The sequence below is a fragment of the Astatotilapia calliptera genome, chromosome 6, assembly GCF_964374335.1.
Source record: "Astatotilapia calliptera chromosome 6, fAstCal68.1, whole genome shotgun sequence".
Lineage (NCBI taxonomy): Eukaryota > Metazoa > Chordata > Actinopteri > Cichliformes > Cichlidae > Astatotilapia > Astatotilapia calliptera.
In genome coordinates, this window is record NC_137427.1 from 42,591,823 (window position 1) to 42,606,520 (window position 14,698).

At 44.5% G+C, this 14,698-nt stretch overlaps 1 protein-coding gene across 6 annotated transcripts in view; it reads left to right on the forward strand.

Annotated features, from left to right (window-relative positions):
- The window catches only part of tenm3 (teneurin transmembrane protein 3), a 229,339-nt gene that overhangs the window by 136,967 nt on the left and 77,674 nt on the right, over positions 1–14,698 (forward strand). For 4 of the 6 annotated variants that reach the window (XM_026172117.2, XM_080303276.1, XM_080303278.1 and 1 more), the window contains 6 exons: positions 2,189–2,444; positions 3,288–3,389; positions 3,728–3,922; positions 7,528–7,728; positions 8,743–8,928; positions 9,918–9,944. In XM_026172117.2, coding sequence (XP_026027902.2) covers positions 2,189–2,444; positions 3,288–3,389; positions 3,728–3,922; positions 7,528–7,728; positions 8,743–8,928; positions 9,918–9,944 — 967 coding nt within the window. The remainder of the gene's footprint in view (positions 1–2,188; positions 2,445–3,287; positions 3,390–3,727; positions 3,923–7,527; positions 7,729–8,742; positions 8,929–9,917; positions 9,945–14,698) is intronic. The other 2 variants (XM_080303277.1, XM_026172118.2) reach the window with 1 other exon arrangement.

Here is a 14,698-nt window from a genome sequence, read left to right on the forward strand (position 1 = left end):
GCCACCTGTGGCTGCTTCTCCACCTGTGGCTGCTTCTCCACCTGTGGCTGCAGCGCCGCCTCCTGCAGTACCATCACCTGCAGCGCTACCACCTGCTACTGCCACGCCTCAGCCTGAAGCTTCAGCCTCGCCTGGTTCTGGTCCATCTTCATCCTCACCTGGCCCAGCTTCAGCTTCAGCTTCAGCCTCGTCTGGTCCGGTTTCATCCACGCCTGGTCCGGCTTCATCCTCGGCTTCATCCTCGCCTGATTCTGGTCCAGCCTCATCCTCACCTGGCCCAGCTTCAGCTACAGCGTCAGCTTCGCCTGGCCCAGCTTCAGCTACAGCTTCGTCCTCGCCCGGCCCGGCTTCAGCTACAGCTTCTTCATCGCCTGGTCCGGCTTCATCCTCGCCTGGCCCGGTTTCATCCACGCCTGGCCTGGTTTCATCCACGCCTGGCCCGGTTTCATCCACGCCTGGCCCAGTTTCATCTCCAGCTTCAGCCTCGCCTGGTCCGGCTTCAGCTTCTGCTTCAGCGTCGCCTGGTCCAGCCTTCGTGTCTGCAGCATTCGCACCATCGCCTGCAGCAGCGTCTTCAGCATCTTCGCCCGCTGCGGCCCCGGCTTCCGTGCCTTCAGCCTCGCCTGGCCCAGCCTCGTTTGGGTCTGGAGCTAAACGGCCGTTTTCTAGACCGCCGGCTAGGCTATTGGCCGGCCGCCATCGCCTGAGCGGCCGCCGTTGCCTTCCGCACGGCCGGCCCCCGGACCCTCTTCGCCTGAGCGGCTGCCGTTGCCTTCCGCACGGTCGGCCCCCTGAACTTTTTGCGTGCCGTCACGGCCTTCTTCGTGGACGGCCTCCCGAAGTCTTTACGCGCCGCCACGGCCTTCTTCATGGCCGGCCGCCTGAACTGTGCTTCGGACTCTGCTCCCCTGTGAGTTTTGTAAACGTTTGTTTGGGACTCTGGGGTCTTCGTTTTGGTCATGGCCCGGTCCCTCCATCCTAGGCCCCCTGCCGCCCGCCCGGGTCTGGTGGTGTGTTTCTGTGGCTGTCAGGGGCCAGCCCTTTAGGGGGGGGGGTACTGTCATGGTCCTGCGGCCATGACTCAGTGACTTTATGTTTATGTTCTTTATTGTTATTACTTTCATTATTATTCATGGCTGTTTTGGGATGGTTTGTGTTTGGGATTTTAGACACTGGGTTCTGGGTTTGTGCTCCCTCTGTTGGTCCCTGGTGTTAGTGTTCCCCTGTCTCGTCAGGTTAATCAGGTCCAGCTGTTTCCCCCACCTGTGTGTGATTTCCCAGTGTCTCTTTGTGTACTTATAGTGTGTGATTTCCTCTGCTCCTCGTCGCGTCGTCTGTCTTCATACCTGGTGTAATCCCCTGCGTGCTCTCCCTGCTGTTCTCCCTTCATGCTCAGGTTTGCTATTTCTTTGTGTAGTTTCTCCCAGTTAGTTCATCCTTAGTTCTGTTTTACCATCCCCACTTTATATTGGCTATTATCAATAAATCACCCTCACACCTGAATAAGTGCTGCGTTTTGAGTCCTCCTTCCGCTCTCCACACGGCCGCTGCCCCGGACCGTGACAAAACTGATGTAACGCACATAAGTTTAGAGTTATTGCTCATTTTCAACCATTGTCCCTTGTCACAATCACAATGCACATATTTTACAATAGAACATAAATTTTCATAAAACTAAAATACATCATGGATACAACTACAATTAATAGACAATAAATAAATAAAAAACAACAACAAAAAATCATTCATTAAAATGACGACAGCTCTGATTTGCCTTTAACTAAACTTTGACCTTCACTGTAAAGGGTCTGATGTTTGACTTCGGTTGGAAGTGTGCTCCACAGACGGCAAGCTGGAAAATGCTGACTGACCAAATGTAGCTCTGCGATGTGAAACCTTACGGTCACCATGCTCCCTAGTAAGATGTGTTCTCACTGCACTGCCTAACAAAGCCAGTAAGAGGCCAAAAAAGACCACTCGATTGTCACACTGACCTGCACTGCTGTCCTTGCCAGGCCTTGGCCCTTCAGGAGAATCCAGGTACTGTGCAGGGTGACAGAAACTGGACATGCTGAGCATCACCTCTAAATCTCAAAGAGCACAGTGGTTAGATTGTCATAGCTGAAACTTTAGGCTAAACCTTGGGGAAAATAAGATGTTTGCATTATTGTGCTTTTTTGTTTTCCAGTATGACTTTGTGGAACTGTTGGATGGTAGTCGACTTATTTCGAAAGACAAACGAGCACTGAGTGACACCGACGCAGCACACATACGTCTAGCCGGTTCTTTCGAAGAAGAATCTGAGGGAGGCCCCCGACATATCCGCTCCGTGAATGTGCATGAGGCTGGGTTCATCCAGTACCTGGACACTGGAATCTGGCACCTGGCGTTTTACAATGATGGACGAAACACAGAACAAGTCTCCTACAATACCATCATCATAGGTGAGACATGCTTGTTCTTCCTGGGACGTTGCTGTAAGAGTGAGTGCACCTCTTCAAAGCATGTGCTCAACGTATGTGCTACCAGCTTGTTGTTACAGAAATTCAAATCTACTACTACTGTTAATAATAACAACAATAATTATAGTGAGAAACATCAAAGCAGGTTCTGGAGCTCATGGTTATCTGGAACGTGACAGACAACTCGATCTTAACTCGAAGCAACGTTGAGTAAAGCTGCATTCGATTCCCTGATAAGTTATCTCGAAAAATGAGTTTGAAGTGAAAATACAGACAGTTGACTAACAGATTCAAGCCCAGAACTTTCTGTGAGGGAACATCAGTCACGATATAATCTACATGTAAATGACAACAACATTTCATCCAGTTTTACTTTTTAACCAAACTGGTTGTGGTTATGCACCACTTACATAATCGTCTGTTAGGGTTAGCGCTGTAAAAAGGATTATTCTGTCTTTGTTTAACATACTAGAAACCTTGAATGGGCTTTTTAGGGAAATGCAGGCACGATAAATGAATTTGGCAGATAAACCTGGTGAGACTGAAGCGACCTGCAACTATATTGGCTGGATGTGATTTTCAATAAACGACCAATATTTAATGTAATACTAGTGTGCTGTGAAAACCTTCACTGGCACACGTGTGTGCAGTTTTAATTAGAGCAAAGGAGCAAAGAAAAGCACGGCAGAGAGGGAAAGAGCGGTTGTGGTGATTGGATGCATTGATTGGACTAATTGGCTGTAACTATGGTAATAGCAGAAGAGCAGTCACACAGTTTGGTGTGTGTATGTCTTTAAATAATCTCTCTCTCCCACTTTAAATCAGAGTCGATTATGGAGTGTCCTCACAATTGTCATGGAAACGGTGAATGTCTCTCGGGGATTTGCCACTGTTTCCCAGGATTCCTGGGGCCCGACTGCTCTCGAGGTAAACGATCCTGCCTCGCCTACAGGGAAGAAGCAATTGTTGCATGATCCCCCGTTACCTTTAGCAAAGGAGACACTGACCATGACAAAGACTTTAAATATTTTGCATGTTTTCAGCTGCTCTGCTCCTTAATCAATCAAGAATGATTGAAAAGTTACACTAAGTGTTTATAGGGCACGAGCTTTATAACTGAATAGCATTTTATTGAACATTAATCCATCTTAGTTGTTTACACAGTACGTAGCTTGATGGGAACTCGAGGGTTCAATTATCTTACTGCCTTTGTTGGGTGATTTAGTAAGTGTGACTTGTTCCGTTCATGCATGTGTCTGGTGCAGCGTCCTGCCCGGTGCTGTGCAGCGGTAACGGTCAGTACTCTCGTGGACGCTGCCAGTGCTACAGTGGTTGGAAAGGTACCGAGTGCGACGTGCCAGCCAACCAGTGTATTGACATCCACTGTGGAGGACATGGTATCTGCATAATGGGCGCCTGCATCTGCAACACTGGTTATAAGGGAGAGAACTGTGAGGAAGGTAAGAGTGTGAAAGTGTCACCACAGCACTGAAGTTCCACATAATCTTTCATTCAGTAAACTATTGTTATTCTAATTATTATTTCTCTTGTGTTGTTTTGGTGTTAATGTTATTTCTGCATGTGATCATCTTATAGTGTCTCACACTTGTGCAGAATATTAAACTCTTAAATATCATGTGTAGACCTGTCATGGCCAGAGGCACCTGTGATGCTTTTAACTTAGATTTAACTCTGTTTGGACTAATATATCCAAACTCTCTGACAAATACTCAGGAAAAAGGCCCTGTTAGCCGTTAGTAACATGCTACAGTTACCTCATCTGGTTCCCATTAGTTTCGGTTTTCAACAATAAAACTGAGAAAGAGCAGATCCATCTCTCGCATGGACAAAGGTTTATGCTTTTCTGTTTTTGCCTCCATCTGTTGTCATGATTAGCTGGTATCTATGCAGATAGAATAAGAGTCCTAACAGTAGAGAGGGGCTCGACTGCTGCATCAGTAACAAAGTGGAATCGACTGGGACTGACAGCGACTCACACATGCAGCGGTACGCTACACAAGCTCACAAAGTGGAGTCAGTGGACGCTGAAGCACAGAGTGTGGTAGGAGGCTTTCTGCAGAGTCGGGCACTACAGTCACGTGACTGCACGTCATCTTCAGATTAGCTGAAGAACAGTGCGCTTTCCATGGCTGAGCAGATGCATCCAAGCCTTGCATCACCAAGTGATGTGTCACGTGGAGTGAAGCACACTTCCACTGGACTCTGTAGCTGTGGAGAGGTGTTCTGTGGAGCGATGAACCACGCTTCTCTGCCTGGCAGTCCCATGGATGACTCTTTACTATAATGCTCTTCCTCTACAATAATTCAATTATTTAATTGTCCTTTTGTTCAAACTTCCTGCCCTGTACTTTATCAAACTCCTTCCTGAGATTTTATCCAATAAATATCATCTAAAGATGCTAAATTGTGAAGCAGGTCACAGAGAGAGGAACCTTGTGACCATTTTCAATAAAATCTCGCTGGTGATATAAAAAAATGTGACATATTCTTAGTGTGTGTTGCCATGGGCACAGATGGTGATGAGTACCTGTGTGCGGCAGTCAAAACTAGAATCCAGAGCATGAACTGCTTCAACTGTAGCCACGCGGACATGTGGGGATTTCATTTGAAGAACGGTGAAAACAGATCTACCCGGTGTTTGTGGACAAACTAATTATTTAATTATTACATTAATATTGTAAAACCCCTAAAAGGCAAAACAATCTATACATCATTCCCGTATTAAGAGCTTTCTCTCCATCCCTCTATAAATGTCATGCGTTCAGCTGCAGTAGCTGCAACAGATTTATACAGATCAATTTGCAATTTTGCTCACTTGAAATGAAAGTTTTTAATTTCTCATTTAATGAAGAGAGACCGAATATGAAGCAGAAATGTAGAAGAATACTTTATATGAACGATGTAATTATCAAGTATATGAAATGATCTTGACGGAGGTCTGGAGACTGGCTACATCCACTCTGTTTCTTCCCTTTGTTCCCTTGGTGGTACATTTGATAACTGTCATGCTGCAGGACGCATCCAATCCCACGTTAGCGTTCTGGCTGAGGAAAGCACATCCCTGCTCAGGGAGGCATCCCTATGAGGATGCTCTTCTTTGGGTAATTTCTCTTCCTCTAAACATGGCGGGTTGAGTTGGCGGCAGAGAGCTGGATTTTGGCTTCATCTGACCACAGCATTTTCTCCCAAGCCTTCTCACGGTCAAGCTAAAGGTGGAACTATCCCTGTGCCTTTGTAAGCAGGGGGACACTGCGAGTGCTGCAAGATTTCAGTGTTACCAATGATGTTCCTGGTGACCATGGTCCTAACTGCTATTAGACCATTAACTGTGTAGTTTTGGGCTGATCCACCACATGTTCACTCTCATCTCCTGAGACCAAGGTCTTGCACGGAGTGACTGATGATTGACTGATGAAACATTTTCTATTTCTTCCAATCGGAATAATTGTTACCTTTTCACCACCATCTTGGTCTTATGGCCGGTGCAGTCTCGTCTCTCGTGCGTCTTGCCCACGGTGGTGGAGCGGTCGGAATGGAAGAAACTGATTTTGTGGACAGGTGTGCTTTAGACACACAAGTTTAAGTGTCTGTAAGTAATTTACTGTTACATCTGTGCCACATGGGCACACAGCCCATCTGTGCGAGCCAGAATTCAGGGGTAGGGAGCCAAATGCTTACATCACTGTGTTTTTCTGAATTTTGGTTGATATTCTGTCTCTGCACTAAAAGCAAACTTACCAATTCTACAGGGGATCTAATAATTATTTCCCCAGCTGTAAACGCTTAATTGATTTATTCTAATATGATGTGCAAATACATTTCCACAGCATCTGTTTTAGCCAGATACCTGGCTACAAGCAAGATGCAAACAATGCACTGCACTAATTCAAAGTCAATTAATCAGTAATGACCTGCACAGGCATACAGCAGTGCTGAGGGAAGTGATCATCTGTGACTCACATTGTGGGTAAATGCAGACACAATGCTACAAATATGAAAATGCATATCACAGCGGACAGTAATCGCATTACTTTCAGATGGGTTCAGTCATCAGTCGGAAAGAGACAGACTGTGTGTGTGTGTGTGTGTGTGTGTGTGCGTCTGTGCAGTCTGTGTGTGTGTGTGTGTGTGTGTGTGTGTGTGCGTCTGTGCAGTCTGTGTGTGTGTGTGTGTGTGTGTGTGTGTGTGTGTGTGTGTGTGCGTCTGTGCAGTCTGTGTGTGTGTGTGTGTGTGTGTGTGTGTGTGTGTGTGTGTGTGTGTGTGTGTGTGTGCGTCTGTGCAGTCTGTGTGTGTGTGTGTGCGTCTGTGCAGTCTGTGTGTGTGTGTGTGTGTGTGTGTGTGTGTGTGTGTGTGTGTGTGTGTGTGTGTGTGTGTGTGCGTCTGTGCAGTCTGTGTGTGTGTGTGTGTGTGTGTGTGTGTGTGTGTGTGTGTGTGTGTGTGTGTGCGCGTGCGTGCGTCTGTGCAGTCTGTGTGTGTGTGTGTGTGTGTGTGTGTGTGTGTGTGTGTGTGCGCGCGTCTGTGCAGTCTGTGTGTGTGCGCGCGCGTGCGTCTGTGCAGTCTGTGTGTGTGTGTGTGTGTGTGTGTGTGTGTTAAGCCTATTTACTGCTGCTAATCTGAAAAGTTATGTCAAAGATGCCGTGTAGGTTTACCCCAACAAAACGACACATAATATTATTTTGTGTTTGCACTGAGTCGATGATCAAAGCGGTGGATGTGTGAGCAGTGCTGAGCGGTTATCCAAAAACACCTCAAATATGTTTACTGGTCTGGGGTCTGGTTGCATGTAATGAAAGAAGCCAAACATCCATTCATTGCTTAATGTGGAAATGAGGCACTCGTGCATAAAATTCTGTCATGACTTAGAGTCAGAAAAGAGGAAATGCACAAGTGTATGTAAAGCTGTTTGTAATTAAGGTTGAAGAGTTTAAGCATCTGGCTCCAGATAACTGCCCTCAAGAGTTCAACAGTAAAGCTGATGCGTGAACGTGTGCATGCGTCCTGTATGTACTGTTTGGTGTGCTGATAATTTCCTCTCTGCCTCCAGTGGACTGCATTGACCCCAGCTGTTCGGCCCATGGGGTGTGTATTCATGGCGAATGTCACTGTCAGCCAGGCTGGGGTGGAGCCAGCTGTGAAATTACCAAGGCCATGTGTCCAGACCAGTGTTCAGGCCATGGCACCTACAATGCAGAGACCAGCACATGTGCCTGCGACCAGAACTGGACTGGAGCTGACTGCTCTTTAGGTGTGTGCACTGTTTACCTGTCTATGTCCACATTTCATATTCTTATTTCTCAGAATGAAACCTTCTGTTGAAGCATGTGTAAAACCAGAATACTGTACAGATGTGTTATGAGGGGATTTAGAAGTGAAGTGACCGCCATAAAAAATCCAAATCAGTTACAAATTAGAAGCTACTTGAGACGACAGTGTTAGAGGTGCCCTGAACGCTGCAGTACTGGACGCAATGCAACCAAGAAGATTTAAGGTAAATAAAAAAGTTTCATTTTATTTTTCAAACTCCAAAAGAGAAATAAAGTCAGACTGTCATCACTTAGTATTGGCCTGTACTACAGAAATCAGCATGTTGCATGAAAATGTTGTTAACTCTTTAACAAAACTTAGCACACACAGTAGTGTTACCTACAAAATGCTCACCGTCAACATTTTCCACATGTTTTTCTCTACAATTGCAGCAAATGATGCAATAATATTCATACACACGATACACATGTTGCAATCACATTTCATTCATTTCTATCCAGTTTATTTATATAGCACCAAATTACAACAAGTCACTTTTTTCTTTATCCAGAGTACAATGATTGTGGTGCACAGCATACATCTTTAACAGCTTTAAAAAACAAGAACGGGATGCACGGCATCCATCTCCAATGCACACAGGTATACAACAGGGTCAAAGATCACATATGTCCCTCGGGAAGCTGCACCCTGAGCAGACACTTTTCTGTAGCTGTGCAGGAGCGGCTAGCATGCTGCGAACCCAAGCTTCAGGAAAATAAAGACGTTCTGAGCTCCTTCAGTGCACTCAAACACACAAATTAACACAGTGACTTGTAGTAATCTGTACTGAGCTTTTCCTGAACCTCACTGTACGTAAAGACATCATTTGGCGTGCACAGGGTGCAGTCCAGGACGCAGCTGCGGGTGAAATAAGAACAGAGTGCATCAGTGTGCGTGCACGTGCTTATATCGGTTCTGCAGTCGATGAAGTAATTTCTCTTTGTTACTGTTACAGAGGTGTGTGAAGTGGACTGTGGCAGCCATGGAGTGTGTTACGGCGGCGTATGCCGCTGTGAGGAGGGCTGGACTGGAAGTGTGTGTGACCAAAAGGCCTGCCACCCACTGTGCAGCAAGAACGGAGTTTGTAAAGACGGGAAGTGTGAGTGTGACCAGGGATGGACAGGGGAGCACTGCAACATTGGTGAGTGGATCACACACTCGCACACACACAACATAACTTAGCATTACAACTACACGTAAATAATCCAGTTGGACACAGCAGAGTAGCGCACAGCCTTGAACAACACTACAGATATCTTAGATGAGCTCTTTTCACTGATTGGTCCCGGTGCCATTGTTAACCAGCCTATCACAGTTTCTCATCTTTGTGGTTGCTCTCAGGGAAAATGATGCTGCTGATAATGTGGATGTACATGTTTGTGTTAGTTTGTTGTTTTCCAGTAAAACATCTTAATCTGGGCTCAAAGCAGAATTTCCCCTTAGGATCGCTCTAGGTAACTGCTTTTTTCTAGCTGGTGTTAGTTACCAGCACTTGATCTGCTCAGCGCTGCAATTAATAACATCCAGAAAGATTATGGTCTTATAAATATCTATCCAGCACACAGTCACAGGAAGTTATCAGTGTAGTCCTCAAGAAGAACTGAAGCAACAAAGATCTTTCATCTGCATCCATGATCAAAAATAAACAGGGACCAGAAAACATCCACTAATGCAGCTACCGGGGCATGTGCTAAGTGACTTGAGCAAGTAGTGAAGACGGTTGTTTTTTTATTAGACATCAGCATGACTGAGCCAGTCGACTAAAGAGCAGCTGTTGCTTGTATCGCTGCTGCAGACACTGGATTATGACTGTGATGATCAGTTAAGCGTTCCTTGGTAGGAATCGTCTGTAACCGCTACAGTTGCATCGTATGTTGATCCATGTTAGAAACGCAGAGATGTAAAGAATTGCTTCCAGATTCATGAAACTGGGTGATTTCATATCTCAGCTTGGAAACAGCACACCTGACATCGTAACCGATCAATACAAAATAACTGGATTGGTCCTGATAAGCGTTGTTTGCTCTTCGTGGTCACTTTCAGTTAGATCTCTTTTCTTTGCTTCCTCCTATCTGAACTAAATCCTCTTTATTTATGTCTTTTTTCTTCCTTTTTCCTGTCTTCTTAAAGCTCACAATCCGGATATTAGAGTTAAAGGTACTGTACACTGTTTTAAAAACTCTTCTTGTCACTGTTATCACGAGTTTTTTCCTTTTCCTCTCTTCATCCTTTGCTTTTTTTGTTAAAGCTGAACTTTAGCTGCACCAGCGATAGAGTTTATTGATGTATTTACTGGATGCTACAGCTGGGCCCCAAAGAGGGCAAAGTCATCAAACCAGTTTACACGAGCTGTAATAACAGCTTGACTTACAGAAACACATTTCCCTGTTACTGTTGTATTCAGTCCCTGTGTGATACTGCATGTCTGATGTCATACTGGCTTTGAGTGACTTGGGCCATCTGAGCATTTTACTTTGAGCAGACAGGACCTACACAAGCACAGGCTAAATCAGTATTGATGTCTTTGATGTAGACCATGAAATCTTTGCCTCAGTTTTATTTACACAGCACCAAATCACAACAACAGTCACCTCAAGGAGCTTTATACTGTAAGGTCGACCCTACAATAATACATACAGAGGAAACCCAACAATCATGTGACCCCCTGTGGGCACTTTGGTGACAGTGGGAAGGAAAAACTCCCTTTTAACAGGAAGAAACCTCCAGCAGAACCAGGCTCAGGGAGGGGCGGGGCCATCTGCTGTGATTGGTTGGAGTGAGAGAAGGAAGACAGGATAAAGACATGCTGTGGAAGAGAGACAGAGATTAATAACAGATATGATTCAATGCAGAGAGGTCTGTTAACACATAGTGAGTGAGAAAGGTGACTGGAAAGGAAAAACTCAATGCATCATGGGAATCCCCCGGCAGCATAACTAAGGGAGGATTCAGGGTCACCTGGTCCAGCCCTAACTATATGCTTTAGCAAAAAGGAAAGTTTGAAGCCTAATCTTGAAAGTAGAGATAGTGTCTGTCTCCTGAATCCAAACTGGAAGCTGGTTCCACAGAAGAGGGGCCTGAAAACTGAAGGCTCTGCCTCCCATTCTACTTTTAAATACTCTAGGAACAACAAGTAGGCCTGCAGAGCGAGAGCAAAGTGCTCTAATAGGGTGATATGGTACTACAAGGTCATTGAGATAAGATGGGGCCTGAATTCTGGATTTAACAGGGAGCCAATATTAGAGAAATCTGCTGTGTCTTTACTGCTGGTCTTCCTGTGAGCTGCTTCCTCCTTTGTCCTGTCCACGTGTATTTGCTACACAGTCAAATGTTCTCATAACTGTCACTGAATTTAAGCAGCTGTAATTTGACTCACACAATTGCCTTTTGCGTTAAAGATGTAAGTCGTACTTTAGTTTACACAAGGCAATCATATCATTAGAAGTACAATTTTAATTTCAGTGTTATTTTAAGTAATATTCTGTTATTCCAAGAATATTTACAGATTAAATCTGTAAATATTCCAGAGGCAGAGCTCTAGGATAGCAATGCAGTATCAGCCACCAAAGTGATTGTGGTTATATACGATCCTTTTTGGATCGTTACTGTTTCTGGAGGGATTCTCTAAGTCGACGTTTCTGTTGGCTGCTGGGGCAAGAAGATGAAGTGACCGAGCAGGAACCAGCAGCGTTTAACCTGAGATAGGTCAAGGAGTTCTCCAGAGATGATAACCCAGAGCGTGGCAGGCTAAGGAAGTAAATAGCTTCCTGGCAGGACTCGAGCAACTGATTCTCTGAGTTTTAGGCCTCTACCCTGCACATTATTAACTCTTACAATTACACTGAATGATTTTCTAAAACCACAGTTATGTTTCTTTTAACCAGTTTCAAAATTGTTTCTCCCTAAAATCTGCTTCCAGCTCTGTGTATTGATTCTCGTGCTCTGCAGGCATGTTTCCAGGGTTTTATATATATAACAAACTCTGTGAAACCTCTTCATGCAGCCTCCAGTTTCAGCCTGAAAAGGCATCTCTTTAAAACAGGGTCCTGCTGAGTCAGCCCAGTTTTGATTATCTATCTGCCAGCATGACGCTGTTCTGATTCAATCTTCACAAAACATTGAATTCCTTCATGGAAAAAAGTTAACGGTAAAAACATTTGTCCAGGAGTAAGTACAATTTCTCCAACACCTGAGCTGCTAGTATTAGCTGAAAGGTGGAAGTGTGTTTTGGACCCAAATTTTAATTAACAGTTAATTTCCTGCAGCTCTGATTTGGGCCTCTGACTAGAAGTGCGTTTAAAAAATCGATTTCCCGATTCCAAACGATTTTAGTTTAAACAAAGCGACTATTATTGCTAATATATATTGTAATATATCTATATCACTAAAGCACTTCTGGATGGATGCAAACTGCATTTCGTTGCCCTGTACCTGTGACATGTGCAATGACAATAAAGTTGAATTCTATTCTATTCTATTCAAGTCTGAAGTGATTTTTAAATGTATTTTGCCAGAAACGCCAGAATCTCAGCTTAAAGCTCACAAAACTGTTTCCACCAAACAGCTAAAGCAGCAAACGATCAAAGACGTGAACGCAGTCGTGTGCTGAACGCCGGCAGATTCTGAAGCTGCAGGTTTCGTCACTCTGACCACAATTCACTGAACCAGCAGCAGAACAAGATCAAAAGTAGCTTCATGTTTTCAAGACATTGTCATTTATTTCCTTCTTACTTTTGCTGTTTCGCTTCCACCAGGATAAACTCACACTTCCTGCACAGCTCTCTCTCTCAGTGTACTCAGAGACCAGTTTACCATAAAATCTGTTTTCTGCATTATTCGCTGCTTTTTACGCATCAGTCTGCCGCTGTGTTCAGCGCTGTCAACGCGCCTTTTTCCATTTGACCTCCGACTAGAAAGCCTCATTTCTGGCGTTCAATACCAAAGAAATGCAAACTTTTTAAAATGATACCAAATTGTAAAACTCTCAGCTGCGTCTCTAATCAAACCTCAGCAGCGTCAGGTAATGTTCGCATGTCGATTCATGGCTCATCTGCTATAAAAGCCCGGCCAGGAAAATCTCCTTCATGTTTTATCCTCAGTTGCTTTGACACAAACACATCTGCTGTGATGTTCACACCTCTGAAGTCTCACAGTGTCAGCTTTGTTTGTATACATAGTTAGAAACATAATAATTATGATCATTTATCAGTACATATCCATAATACTTCTGACTGTCTGAGCCTAAACTGAATCGAATCAGTTGTAGAAATCAGTGACGACACCTCGCCCGGGCTGCCATGTTAAGTAACATTAAACCTGCAGTGCAGAACTTTGTTTGCACACCTCAGCTATAAAAGGCTGATGGGCTGTTGTCGTCACCCCACCGGGCGAGTGGGCAGGCGGACAGCACGGACACCCAACTCAAGAACAAGGCGACAAAATTCTAGGTCCATCAGTGGCTTTAAAGAGGCCAGGGGAGTCATGGCTCACTTTAGTTTAGAGGAACAGCAGCACAGGCTGTGGTGACAGCTGCTCGATCCTCTTACAGAAGGTTGGTAACCTGCACCAGATAGTTTGTCAGTATAAAACCAGTTGTATTTATTAACAGAAGCTACGTTGTGTACAACATGACAGCTGTTGCATTGTCATTAGCTTTGTCCTTCTTCTCTCTTCTGAGATCTAACATGTGAATGACGTATTTACACTGCTGTGGTTCAACTTCTTTCTTTATCATTTCATTGCTGTGATCCTAGCTCTTCCTCCCTGCCTCCTCTTCCTTTGGTTGCCATCTTCATTTATCGATCACAGACTAAATATTTGGCAGTGCTGGTTTTGTTTCACTTTACTTTTCTCCCTAATTTTCCTCCCTCTCTCCCTCGTGCCCTCTCCTATTCTCAGGATATAAAGGTAACTCCTGCTAAAGAACAATAAAGGCCTTACTGTCCCAGAATACAATGACTTCACACTCTGCTTTATAACATATTTTTGGTTAACTCCATTTCGTTTTAGGTTTTGTCTTTTCCTTTCGCTCACTGTTTTCCAGTCATTCTCAGTGCTCGGTTTAGCTAGACTTGTATTGTCGTATATTCTATTTCTGTGTTTTTTTCTGGTCATTCCTTTTCCTGTCTCTGACTCTCACACACGAAACAGACCATAGATAGATTCACACGAGATCAGTGAATACAAATAAAAAGTGCACGCACAGTCATAAAGCAAAGGTGTGCGACTCCTGTTTCGTCTTGCATCCACAAGCCTGATATATGTGTTAAATAAGCCAGTTGCTGTCCTCCTGTCTTCGATCTGTCTTCACTTTCCTCCCCCCCAGTCTTTATCTCCATTCCTTGTTCTGGGCTTTGCTTGGTTCTGGTTCTCACTGTTATAATCAGCCTATCTGATTGCCAGCCTCACTGTCGATTTTGTGAATGAGGAATGCCAAACAGAGGCATAAAGTATAGTCTGTGGAGCGCGCAGTCCTCCCTATACTTTGTGCTCTGCCTTTATGTCTACCTGTTGTGTTTTCACATGGATTTAAACTCGCTGCGTTATTTCTTTGCCTGACGAGAAGAACGAGCACAGATGAATCCATATTTCTGAAACAAGCATCCTGTTGAATGGAAATTTCAGTCTTTGTCAGTTCACTGGGTGTTAAAATTCCCTCTGATGTCATTTCCTCTGACAGACAAACCCTTCAGTTTGACATGTTGAGACTTTTTTCGTTTGCCTTTATTCATTTGGTTTGTTTCTGTGGCCTGTTTCCTATTATGCAGCATTTCTTTTTCTTTGTTCGCAGATGAAAAGAAAACTTCTCATTTTGCACTAATTAAAGCCGAGCAGCACGCCGTGGCCATTTTGGCTGCTGGCAGTTCTAGCAGTTCATGTGAAAGTACAACATCAGTGCATTTCACCAAAGG